Here is a 14068-nt window from a genome sequence, read left to right as displayed (position 1 = left end):
TGATTTGTTGGTGGTAGATATTTCAGATTTGCTATGTGGATTTAGGAAAATTTAATTATTCTTTTAAAAAGTTAACTCTTCCTCACTTTAAAAATTGTGGTGTTACACGGGATATGGAAATAACAGAACCCAGAATTGATGTTTTATCCAATACTAACCCTTTTGGTGCATTTATGCCAATTTAGGTGAATACTGTGTTTTTCTAACTCTCCAATATTCCTGGCATAGACCCAACAAGCTCATCCTCAAAGATTTACTGAATGAGTGAGGGATTAAGGAGGGTTCCTTTGCCAGGGAAATCAATTTCTTAACACTGGTAAAATCCCCAAACCAAAGGCTACTACTTTGCCTCAGGCAGCTGTGAAGAGAAAAATATATACAAGTTCTGGGATGTTTTTGGTGTGTATGTGTGGGTTGAGTGTTTTTTGGGGGGGGGTCACCGTTTTCCCTTTGTACAGGAAATTCAGTCTCTGATCAGCAAACCTGAGATACTATTTGATCAGCGAATTGAGTTATTAATTATATAGTATTTAGGACAGTGCCTGGCAGATGGTAACTTCTCCATAAGTGTTTGCTAAATAAATTTCTATTCTCCCAAATTAAACTGGTAAATCAAGAACTTAGCCATTGTATTTTAGGAACCTAAAAAGCAAATGTGAAAATAACTTCCAAAAACAGCTTGAAATAAGAGAACCATCAGGAACCCAGGAGGTTCTGTAACATATGATTCCCCTATACTCTTTTTTTTTTTTTTTTTTTCAAAAAAGGATATATTTTACTAGGTCCCATTAGAGTCTATTGTATAGGAGCAGCTGTCTCAGACATCTCTGATGTAGAAAAATCTTCCCTGATTATTTGAATAATAAGTCATTTTCTTCTCTAACTAAAAAAAGTCAGCCTTAATTAAAATCTTCAACCTAGAAAGGATGCCAACATTTCCAGACTTAAGAGTTCCCTATTTCTACAAGCTCAGTGACTAGGTAGCCCTCCCTGCCTCCCAGCACCCACTCCCAAAATGCAGCATCCCGCTCCTTTCGTCCTTCAGTGGAATAACTTTCCCCAAAACGTCAGTGAGAGCAGTGTGAACCAGGGTGCCAGAAAAGATATCACACACCAGGGGACAGAGAGAGAAGGGAGGACTCAAAAAAAGACACAGAGAAGGAAAAGGAGCTAAAAAAAATCTGTGAGTCACAGAACTCGGCTCAGGCCCAATCTAAAGGTCTCTCATCCTTCCTCCTTGACCTTTCTGGTTTGGTTCCCAACTCCTGGACAGTTCCTGGTGTCAGCTGAAAAGATGGGAACCAATGAGAGGAGGGATGCATCACAGAGTGGACAAAACTTGTATTTTAGCTGGCCTTATGTCACTGGCCAGTCACTGGCCTTCCACAAGCACCAAAATGAGGATCTTAGAGGCTGCTCTGAGACACAGGAGCAACAGGAGGATGTTTATACAGGATGAATAGCTCCCTCCCCCAGAGTCCCATACACCTCACGGTTAAAGAGCCTAACAATGAGGAGTTCCAGGGACTGCTCAGTACAGGGAAGCCACGGAGGGAAAACAGAAAAGGCAACTTTAAACATCAGTCACCTGGTGTCCTCTCATTGGAAAACTAGAGCCCCAACATTTCTTTTCTGACTCTATGACAGTGCTGAGACTCTGAGGTCTAAAGAACAATTATAATTCTAAACTAACCCTTCCTTAGAAAGTTAAAGAATTCAAAACCACAAGAAAAACTCAAGTGAAAAAAACAAGTTGGGATACTAAGGGCTGTGTTTGTCTGATTTATCGCTAAATCTCTCTCTGGACAGGCACACACAATGCCTTGTATATGGCCAGCATTCAATAACTTATTCAAAAAATAAATGCCTTGTTTTCCAAAAGTCGTTGAAAATCAATTCTATTCCTCAACCACGGCGAATGCCTGGGAAAACACAACTGTTTAATCAGGATGGATAAGCGAGGGAAGGTGGGAAAAAAATTTTTTTTCTCCCTTTTTGTGAAAGGGATGTCAAATAAATATTTAAATTCCTCATTACAAAATCCAGGCAACTAGCTGAAAACAATCTATCAGCTTTAATAAAACCAGAAATGGACTAAGATTGGGCTATCCCCTGCTGCACCCCACTTACTTGGGCAGCCAGAACGACTCTAGCACCTTTTTCTCTAACTCTCCTGGGACAGGCAGACACTTCTGTCCTGTTCCTGACTCTTACCCATGCTCCAACACCACCTCCATAGCTCATGAAGTTCGAATTTAGTGTGGCCATCACCAAAATGAAGGCCCCAGGAGCAGAGACCTCCTTCAGCCACAGTTTGAAGCCTGTGTTGTTAGGTCACCTGCTAAGGGGACTGCCTCTAGGGATTAGTGGAAGCCTGTTGAGCCCATTAGCATCTGCAAGTCCCCATGAGGGCCCCCAGGAGCAGTTTGGACCCTGGAGACTAGACTATCTTACCCAAAGCAAACAATGAAGCAGAACTGTGAACTCCACATCTTCTTTTGCTGCTTAGAGCTGAGAATCGCTTAATGGGGAATTTATTTATTCAATAAATATTTTTTGAGCATACATATAACCAGAACTGCGCTCAGGCACAGCAGTAGTCACAGAGAAATCAAAGCTTGGCCTCTGCCCTCCGTCCAGGCCTAAGGTCCAGGGCTGAGCCAAGGAGGAGGCTTGAATGGCAACCTTCTTGCCCCTGCTTCCCTTTGCTCCCTTGGGAAAGCAGGTCCACAGCCAACTGGCTGACTTTTACGGACTGGGTTTGAGAGAAAGACTTTTATCTCCAAATGTTTTCCCTCTAAATGGTCCAATAAAATGTCTTGGAGGCAAGGGTCATAATAGCCAGGTCACAGACATTTGTTTCTTGATTATATGTTTCCCCAGCTTCTTCCAAGAAGTCTGGGAGGGGGTATCCCATAGCACAACCTTAAAGGGACCCTAAAGCTGGTCCCACTGCCCCCAGTGTGAGCAAGCACTGCAGGTCCATACTCACCACTCTGTGTCTCTCTCCTTTCTGGTCTAAGTAGGCCCGGATAGTGGCCAGCCCAGCATATTCCCCCTGGGCTCCACTGTGAAAACAGGAAGAGAAGGGTCAGGGCTTTGTGCCTCTCTGCTTTCATTTACTCATTCAATACTCATGGGCTATGGGCCATGTGTTCACCAACATGTGACACAAAGCCTCTCCCAGACAACAAAAAGCTCATTCAGGACCCCTGTGTGAGCCTAAAGTCTGGAACAACCAGAACAGCACCTTGTCTGTGTGCTAAAGTTCACCTACTCCTACTCAGTGAAGGGATTTTTTTTTTTTTCTCATTCAAGAGTATATTTATTTTATGAATTTCTTTTTTTAAAAATTTTTTTATTTTCCCACTGTACAGCAAGGGGGTCAGGTTATCCTTACATGTATACATTACAATTACATTTTTCCCCCATCCTTTGTTCTGTTGCAACATGAGTATCTAGACAAAGTTCTCAATGCTATTCAGCAGGATCTCCTTGTAAATCTATTCTAAGTTGTGTCTGATAAGCCTAAGCTCCCGATCCCTCCCACTCCCTCCCCCTCCCATCAGGCAGCCACAAGTCTTTTCTCCAAGTCCATGATTTTCTTTTCTGAGATGTTCATTTGTGCTGGATATTAGATTCCAGTTACAAGTGATATCATATGGTATTTGTCTTTGTCTTTCTGGCTCATTTCACTCAGTATGAGATTCTCTAGTTCCATCCATGTTGCTGCAAATGGCATTATGTCATTCTTTTTTATGGCTGAGTAGTACTTCATTGTATATATATACCACATCTTCCGAATCCAATCATCTGTCGATGGACATTTGGGTTGTTTCCATGTCTTGGCTATTGTGAATAATGCTGCAGTGAACATGTGGGTGCATGTGTCTCTTTTAAGTAGAGTTTTGTCCGGATAGATGCCCAAGAGTGGGATTGCGGGGTCATATGGAAGTTCTATGTATAGATTTCTAAGGTATCTCCAAACTGTTCTCCATAGTGGCTATACCAGTTTACATTCCCACCAACAGTGCAGGAGGGTTTGAAGGGATTTTTTGACCCTTGCTCAGGACCCTGCACCTAAAAAATCATTTTCATTATGGAAAATTACAAAATGACATGAAAGCAAAGGGAAGAATATAAGGAATCACCAGGTACCCATCAGCCAGCTTTAAAGATTGCCAGATTATGGTCAATCCTGTTTCCAGCTATATCCTTCACTAAGTCCCCTCACTGGATTCTTTTGAAGTAAAACCCAAACATTGTAGGAGTTCCAGTCATGGTGCAGAGGAAACGAATCCCACTAGGAACCATGAGATGGCGGGTTCGATCCCTGGCCTTGCTCAGCGGGTTAAGGATCCAGCCTTGCTGTGAGCTGTGGTGTAGGTCGCAGACACAGCTGGGATCTGGCATTGCTGTGGCTGTGGCATAGGCCAGCAGCAACAGCTCTGATTAGACCCCTAGCCTGGGAACCTCCATATACCTCGAGTCCGGCCCTAAAAGTTCAAAAGACAAAAAACAAACAAACCCAAGCATTGTATTATCAATTCAAATTTCGTTATACATGTTTCAAAGAATAATTTTTAAAAGATAACTGTAATGATCACACCTAAAACAAAGAATAAAAGTTCATGATATTACCAAATGTTTAGTCAATGATCAGATTACCCCAAAGGAACACTGTGAGCGTAGTATCATTCCTGCCAGTCTGAGTCAGCTTTCCCAAGCCCAGCAACACATGGATGGCTGCTAGAGGCTGGCCAAACCCATCTCAGCAGTCCTTGAAGGCATAACTTTTAGAGCACATTTAATGACTAACATTCCAGTGAAGGATGCTGAGTCAATCATAAACTGTTACTTAATGTTCTCAATATTCTCTGCAGGAAGGAAAGGGAAGTGAGTAATACGTCTTTTAATCCCATTCAAAATGCGTATTTCCTCCATTTTGCGAAATTACACCATCTTTTGACTCTGTGGAAGGCCTAGTGGTTTTGACATTCATCCCTTCTGGTCACCTTGTAACACTGAGGTCATAATCTAACAAGGCACAAGGCTTAACAGTGATTTAGATAAACTTTGTTTTAATTTCTAAACTTAAAGCTAAAAATGTGAACTTCGGAAAATATTTGTTGAGAGAACGATGGGATGGAACCAGCTGAATTTGAAATATCTGCAACAAGGGTAGGGACATTGATAGTTGGGAGACCGCAGAATTGATGACTCCGGGCTCAGCATGAGAAGAGAAACATCTGGGGTGAAGGGCTTAGAGCCTAGCTGGAGAAAAGAAAGGAAGAGTGGTAATTTCCAGAGTGCGGGTGCCACAGAGCAATAAAAGAGGCTAGATGAGCTAAGGAATAAAAATAATAGTAACAATAATATAAAACTGCCCCATTAATTAAGCACATCCTGTTTATCAGGCAGTCTATGCAGAGAAAACACAGGTAAATGGGATCACTTGTCACTACCAAGCATTTCACATCTTCTTATTTAACCCTCCTAATAACCCCCAGGAAGCAGGTACCATCATCTTCAGAGTATTACATGTCCAAACAGCCAACAATGACAGATGTAGACATCAGTATAAGTCAGCCTGGCTCAAGGTGCCTTGTGCTTCCTTTGTAAGCAGTGAGGCTTCTCTGAGCATGCTCTGCTTCCAAAGGATTGAGAGTCGTGGGAACAAACACTGGCTTTCCTTCACAGAACACTTGTCTGACTCCCAGAACTAGGAGGCTAGCTACATATAAAAGGTCTGTCCCCATAAGACCTGGGGCACGCAGTTCCTCTCTCACTCACACTGAGTGAACATTGCCTCTCTCCCCTCTTTTCCACGGAGGGAGGCAAATACTGGGCTTCTGTTTTCCTGCCTTCTGAAAAACAAGTTCTAGTTCATTTGATGTTCTTTACTTTGAGAACAGGAAAATGAATATGGCACACTTTAGCAAGCCACTTACACCACTATTTACTTAGCCTCTGTGTCCTTATCTCTGAAATAAGCATAATATTGCACCCAACTGGAAGGGCAGATGTGATGAGAAATGCGGTGACCTATGGTGAAGAGCTTTTCACAGTGCCTGGCACAAGGTAAACACTCATTAGGTACTGGCAACTATCATCAATACCATCATCATTGCCATCAGCATCACCCTCATCACCAACTTCAGGCAGCAACCCTGAACGCTCTTTAACTCGGGCACTGAGGATGGGCTCCCACAGCATTTGAATGAGCACTTTCACAACCTTCAACCTCCACTGCCCTCCCTGACCCTTCTCACCAGCCAAATCCACCCATTGTTCAACCAGTCCCAACTCAAGTTCTGCCCCTTCTTTTAAGCCTTCCCAAAAGTCACAAATCCAGCTCCTCGTCATGGCCTACAAATCCACCACACGATCTGTGGCTTCTATCCACCCCTACACCTGTGTCTTCTTCCATCTTCTCATGGCTAACTATCCTACAGCCACCCAGGCCTTCTTCCTTCCCTGGGTCAGATCAAGCCAATTTCTGCCTTATGGCTTTTCATTAGATGGCCCCATCTGCTTGGAAAACTCCTCCTCTAGTTCTTCACACATCTGAAATACTATTTCTTAGTATATGGGCCTCAATTTAAGTCATCTCCTCAAAGAGGCCTTCCCTGAAATCGGAAATGTTGTCTGTCTGTATCGACAATGTATTCTCTGTATCAAGAACACTGACATAGGGGATGTTCAATAAATACTGATGGATTGACTGACTGATTGAATTATTCTTTAACTCCTCCAAAAGTCTCATAGTATTTTACTTTGCTTATTCTCCTGTTAATACCATCATATATATATTACATGCATATGTCATATATAAAATACATTGAAAATTATTACAGACCTCACATTTACTTTGTCCATCTTATCTTAATTAGGGTATAGGTTTTTGAAAATATGATCTAGGTGCTAGAGTTCTGTATATTCCCTGCTTAAACAATTTGTTCACAATTGAGTTCTTCAGGTCAGACAGTCAACCTTAATGTCACCCTTTCCCCTATGGAAAGGGACTGCAACAAATGGATTTTGTATTTCCCTCTGTGTTTCTCTCATGACTTCCAATCACCTTGTGCTGTTGGAAGACCAATCAAGCTGTTTGGACTAGGAATGAAAGAAGAAATTGGAGTTAGGAACTAGTGATCCAGAAACAAGGCAATATGCTAATGACTGGATCAGAAACCCCAGGTGTTTTCTGCTTAGATACTCAGAAAGTGTAAAAGATATGTTCTAATGCCACTCAAGGCTTATTACTGGGGGTACTATGAAAATAAGAAGAATTATTACTGCCACCTGTTGGAAGAAACGAATTATGAAAAGTAACTGCTTATCTTTATAACCCAGAATGAGAACCCCTCAGAAAAGTATTACACGTGGAGGGGCAACGAGGATAGCAGTTTTCTGAGACGTCTATACAAAATGAAGTGGTTAGTGGCCTGGACCTGCACAGTCAGGCCAGCAAGGATACCCATGAATGGGGAACCTCAGACCCACAGGAGTGCCAGGTAAGCATACACCCCCAATTCATGACATTTACTCAGCCTGGTGAAAAAACTGCTATATATTGCACTGTTTAAAAGAATGAGTGAGAACTAGCAGACAACTCCTTCCAAAACCCAGATTCAGTCTACAAAGAAATCCAGTAGGCTAGACAAAGCTAGAACAACTACATAACAAGTACAATAATCCACAAAGTGAAAATAAATTGGATTTGATGGGGTTCAACAGTTTTGCTATGATTTAAAACCTATGAGCATCAGCATATCATCATAACTGTGGGATTTCAGGGCAGCTGTTCAATGTGAATTTAGTAAAAAATAATAATAAAGGGTGAGTGGTAGAATTTGAAGGTGGCATGACAGAGCTGGAGTGAAAATTCAGCTCTTCTCGGGAGTTCCCGTGGTGGCTCAGTGGTTAACGAATCCGACTAGGAACCATGAGGTTGCGGGTTCGATCCCTGGCCTTGCTCAGTGGGTTGACGATCCGGCATCGCCGTGAGCTGTGGTGTAGGTTGCATTGCTGTGGCTCTGGCATAGGCCGGTGGCTACAGCTCCAATTAGACCCCTAGCCTGGAAACCTCCATATGCCGCAGGAGCAGCCCAAGAAATGGCAAAAAGACAAAGAAAAAAAAAAAAAAAAAGAACAACTTAAAACAATCTCATATACATATAAACTCTTATATCAAAACTTCAGAAGAACTGCAAACCAAAAATCTACAATTGATACACAAACAAGGAATCTCTGGAGTAGAAATATATCTCATAGTAAATAAGCACATAATCCCCCAGGAAGGGGGTCATTTGACATCATTCTTGGAATGCTAAAGTCATCTTAGAAGTGATTCTGATTTCCTCTCCATCAAAGAATTTATAATAATTATAATTAAATAATGCAACTGTACAATTAAATAATACAGTTCTACAATTGTATTATTAATAACCAGTTCTCTCCATGGTACAATGTAAGGTCTTAATGTCTTATCACATTACCTAGAACGGTGTAATGCCTATATTGAAGAATCACTAAGATGTAACAAATTGTGAGGACATATTTATATAGTTACACTATTTTTAAACCAATTTATGCATTGTAAATTTTACTCATTTTCAGAGGGTGTATTATTTTTGTTATTCTTACCAGTTAAGTTATTCTTTTTATTATGCTATATAAAATATTTAATGGTATATAAGGCTTCCTTCTTTATAAATTTTAGTTGCATAAGATACACAATTTTAATATAATGCTAATTTTTTAAAGAAAAATTGAAATGTAATAGATACTACTAAATAGTAAGGATGAAAGCCATACAAAATGGGATAAAGTATAGAATAAATTTCCCGTTTGTCTCAGCATATTTTCCATTCCACTTCTCCAGAGGGAGTCACTTAATCTCTTTCTTAAGATCTGTGATATAATAATCTGTGTGAGTATAATTATATTTAAATATATGTATTTTATTTTGTAAAAAAATAAAAATTTCACACACAAAAAAAAGTATATAATTACAGAACAACCCCTTAACTTTGTAACCTCTCAAGAATGTTAATTATTCTTATATAGTTTTATAATGGTAAAAACTGTTATAAAATATTGCTACCTCCCCCACATACCTGGTTTTTACATACTTTCATATTCTTCTTCAAAATTACATTGATTATTATTTAGCCTTTAGATCTCTTCAATATATTAGAGAATCAAATTTTCATGAGTGTGTTTGAGTCTGTTATAATAAATTGATAATTTATATAATGTATCTTTGTATTCTTGATCATAGAAATATTTCTCCATCCATTCATTTAGGTCTTTCATAACTTTTGATGATTTTTTTATAATTTTCTCCATAAAAGCCTTATACATCTTCTTTGAATTATGTACTAAGTATCATGTGTTATTAGCTGCTGTAAGTACATATATTTAATTTTAGAAAGAGAAAAAAAAAAAAACAAAAGATAACATGCACCTGTATGTTCACAGAAGCACTATTCCAAATAGCCAACATATGGAAACAACCTAAATATCTATTGACAGATGAATGGATTAAGAAGATGTGGTACATATACACAATGGACTACTACTCAGCCATAAAAAGAATGAAATAATGTTATTTGCAGCAACATGGAGGCAACTGGATATTCTCATACTAAGTGAAGTCAGAAAGAGAAAGTCAAACACCACAGAATATCACTTATATGTGAAATCTAAAATGTGGCACAAATGAACTTACCTACTACAGAACAAAAATGGACTCACAGACATGGAGAACAGACTTGTGGTTGCCAAGGGGGAGGGAGTGGAAAGGACTGGGAGTTTGGGGTTAGTAGAGGAAACTATTATATTGAATGGCTAAGCAATGAGGTCCTACTGTATAGCACAAGGAACTGTATCTAATTTCTTGTGACAGAAGATGATGGAAGATAATATGAGAATGAGAATGTACATAAATGTATGACTGGGTCACATTGCTGTACAAGAGAAATTGACACAACACTGCAAATCAACTATACTTTATGTAGATATGTACAAAAAAGATTGTATTTCAATAATAACTGAGAAGTAGCATATTTTAGATTAAATTTTTGGTTTTGTGTCAAAAAAATAAAAAATAAAAAAATTAGAAGTTAAAAAAAAAAAGAAGTTGGCTGCTTAGGAAATTTTGAAGATGGACTATTGCAGCCACTGCTTTTAAGAGAAAATTTTCTGCAGTTTTTATACTTACGAAAAAAATAACATAGAACTGATTTTATAAGACTGCAGAATATACTATATAAATCATGATTTAGGGCAAACCCCAGTTGTCAACAAAATCCCTGCTGAATTATACTGTAGTGGAACTAAGATTTATACATTGTTGTGAATTATCAAGTATCTAAATTTACCAGATCTGTACAACCACCATGGAAAATAGTATGGAAGTACCTCAGAAAACTAAATATAGAACTACCATATCATCCCACTCCTGGGCATATATTCTGACAAGGCATGCATTGGAAAAGATACATTCACCCCTATGTTCACTGCAGTGCTATTCACAATAGTTAAAACATGGAAATAACCTAAATGTCCAATGACAGATGAATGGATATAGAAGATGTGATATATGTACACAAACGAATATTACTCAGCCATAAAAAAAGAACAAAATAATGCCATTTGCAGCAACATGGATAGAACTAAAGACTCTCATACTAAGTGAAGTCAGAAGAAGAAAGACAAACACCATATGATATAACTTATGTCTGGAATTTAATATACAGCACAAACAAACCAATCCACAGAAAAGAAACAAACTCATGGACATGGAGAATACTCTTGTGGTTCATGAGAGAGAAGGGGAGTGACTGGGAGTTTGGGGTTAGTAGAGACAAACTATTGCATTTGGAATGGATAAGGAATGAGATTCTGCTATATAGCCTAAGGAACTGTATCTGATTACTTGTGATGGAACATGATGGAGAGGATAACGTGAAAAAGAGAATGTAAATATATGTATAACTGGGTCACTTTCTGTACAGCAGAAATTGACAGAACATTATAAATCAACTATTACAAAATTTTTTTAATTAATAAATTTACCAGATCTATTCTTGTTCTAATTTTCTCTAGATAATCTTCCAAAAATTATTTAATAGTTTTCAACACACCACTATAGTTTGCACACTAATGGCCACATTAGTGTGTAGTTTCAGAGAAGTTGTCTTTTAAGTCAGTGGGCCTACTTTACTTCTAATATCTCAACTTCCTAAGAAGTTTTTTATAGTATGACTTTTAAATTATTACATTTAAAAACACAGGTTTTCATGTAAAATTTTGAGTGATAAACTATAAATATGAAGTGGATTTCCCTTCAACCATCTATAATACCTATTATGTCTAACATCTAGCCCATTGTAAAAAGAATAATGAAGCCAAAATATATATCATTATCCCATAAAACCAAGATTTTTTGTAGATATAACCAAGATTACTCTAAAATTTATATGCAAAGGCAAAGTAACTGAAATAGCCTCATTTTGAAAAAAAGAAAAAAGTGAGAGGAATCAGTTGGTCTGACGCGAAGACTTACTACATAGTTATTATAATCAAGATAGTGTGTTATTGGTGGAGGGATATACTCATAGATAAATGAAACAGAATATAGAAACAAGAAACAAATTCACATATACAAACCCAACTGATTTTTAACAAAAATTGCAAAAGCAATTCAATGGAGAAAACATAGCCTTTTCAACAAATAATGTAGGAACAATTAGACATGTATAGGTCAACTTGTCTCATACCGTATACAAAAAATTATCTTAAAATAGATCATTCATTTAAATGTAAAACATAAAATGGTGAAACTTTTAGGATTAAACAAAAGAAATCTTTGGCATTTTGGGGGTTAGCTGGAGTTCTTTAATTTGAAATCAAAGCACAATTCATAAAAGGAAAAATGAATAAATTATACTTCATCCTAGTTAAAAACGTTCGCTTTGCAAAAGACTCTGGTGAGAGAATAAAGACATGCTACAGACTGGGAGAAAATATCTGCAAACTACATGTCCAACAAACAGTATAAAAGAAATTAGAAAAAATGGTGGGAGTTCCCTCTGTGTCACAGTGAGTTTAGGAACCCGACCGCAGCAGCTTGGTCCCTGTGGAGGCTTGGGTTTGATTCCTGGCCTGGTGTAGTGCGTTAAAGGATCCAGTTGGAATTCGATCCTTGGCCTGGGAAGTTCTATATGCTGCAGGTACAGCCATTTAAAAAAAAAGAAAGACTGGGAGTTCCTGTTGTGGTGCAACAAAAATGAATCGGACTAGAAACCATGAAGTTACAGGTTCAATCCCTGGCCTCGCTCAGTGGGTTAAGGATCCAGCATTGCCATGAGCTGAGGTGTAGGTCGCAGACACAGCTTAGATCCTGAGTTGCTGGGGCTGTGGCATAGGCCGGCAGCTACAGCTCCGATTCGACCCCTAGCCTGGGAACCTCCATATGCTGCAGGTGCAAGCCCTAAAAAGCAAAAATAAATAAATAAATAAAATATAAAAAGAAAGAAACAAAATGGTGCTGTGATAATCAAACTAGTCAATGTGCTTAGAAAGAACAATGAAGAGTTACATTAGGATGTTGAAGATTTGCTGGTTCTCGTTGCTATTTTTATGGGTGTGTATGTAGAAATACACCAGCCTTTCAGTCCCCTGACTATTTGGAGGAATTTCCCCTTTTGTGTAAGTCTAGGGAAAGGTAGGGTCCAAAATGCCCCTATGGAAGCAGAAAGAGACCAGATATTCCCCATCACCGCTGATTAACAAGGTGCTGTATATGTAACCCAGTTTCAGCCCATTGGATACTCCAGCCTGGAACTTCATGAATCTGGAAGGGGTGACACTAGGAATAGCTCAGTCACAGTAGTGGTGGTGATGCTTTCCCTGGTGTAACTTTGATTTACTCTCTGTTGCCAGCCTCCCTTGGGTCTTGCTTCACTTCTCCAGCTTTTCCATCAATTCTGTGAAGTGTGCGATATTGTCACCCTTTAAACTGTTTTTCTGCTTAAGTTAGGCCAACCCATTTTCTGTTGTTGCAACCAAGAACCTTTACTTAACCTCATTTCTAAGCAGGTTTAACAAAGAGATGGGGCCATCCTAGAGCTTCTCCTAGTGAGCCTCACTGATTTGCTCACTGTTTTCAAGAAGTTTGGCCCTAAGCTCCTCTGGATCTTAATCTCATCTGTCACATGGGGATATGCTACCTAATTTACAGATAAATTTAGAATTGTTAAGTAATGCATTCATCTGATGTTTTCTTTTTTTTTTCTTAGGGATGGAATTGGAGCTGCAGCTGCCAGCCTATGCTACAGATCCGAGCTGCATCTTCGACCTACACCACAGCTCATGGCAATGCAGGATCCTTAACCCATTGAGCGAGGCCAGGGATCAAACACAAATCCTCATGGATACTAGTCGGATTCGTTTCCACTGTACCACAATGAGAACTCCCTCATCTGATGTTTTAAAAAATTCCATCAGGAGTTCCTGTTGGAACTCCAATTCAACCACTAGCCTGGGAATCTCCATATGCCACAGGCATGGCCCTAAAAAGCAAAAAAAAAAAAAAAAAAAAAATTAAATTAAAAAATAAAAACAGCCAGTGTGTTAAAATGACCTGAATCAGTATATGGCAACCTCAGATGACCACTCTCAAGAAAATAGTAAAATTTGCACTGACTTCTATCTTATAAGCATGATAAACAAGATATGCTTCCATATCTTAGAAGCAACTCAATTTTAATCAAACTCTTTGTTGCATACCTCAAGTATCTTCAACACTACCTAGGCCTCTGCTTCTATTGGCTTAAAATAAAACTCAACATGTTTTTGCCAACCTGTATCTAATTTGATATAAGCTAAATTCTATGCTTAACCTTTGAATTCTGGGCAAAAAACATTTGGATAGCTCAGCCGCTCTAACCTTTCCACTATCTCAATAGCCCCTCAAAGTAGTGGTTTCCAAACTCAAATCCCCAAACATCAGCCTCACCTAGGGACTTGGTAGAACTACAAATGCTGGGTTCACACC

At 38.9% G+C, this 14068-nt stretch overlaps 1 protein-coding gene across 1 annotated transcript in view; it reads right to left on the bottom strand.

Moving 5' to 3' along the window:
* GLDC (glycine decarboxylase) overlaps positions 1–14068 on the bottom strand; it is a 108377-nt gene that overhangs the window by 26428 nt on the left and 67881 nt on the right. The window contains exon 16 of the mRNA XM_047767662.1: positions 2993–3068. Within this exon, the coding sequence (XP_047623618.1) occupies positions 2993–3068 (76 nt within the window). The remainder of the gene's footprint in view (positions 1–2992; positions 3069–14068) is intronic.

The sequence above is a fragment of the Phacochoerus africanus genome, chromosome 2 (assembly GCF_016906955.1).
Source record: "Phacochoerus africanus isolate WHEZ1 chromosome 2, ROS_Pafr_v1, whole genome shotgun sequence".
Classification (NCBI taxonomy): Eukaryota; Metazoa; Chordata; class Mammalia; order Artiodactyla; family Suidae; genus Phacochoerus; species Phacochoerus africanus.
Note: the sequence above shows the minus strand (reverse complement) of the source record. Positions and strands in the feature narration are given on the sequence as shown.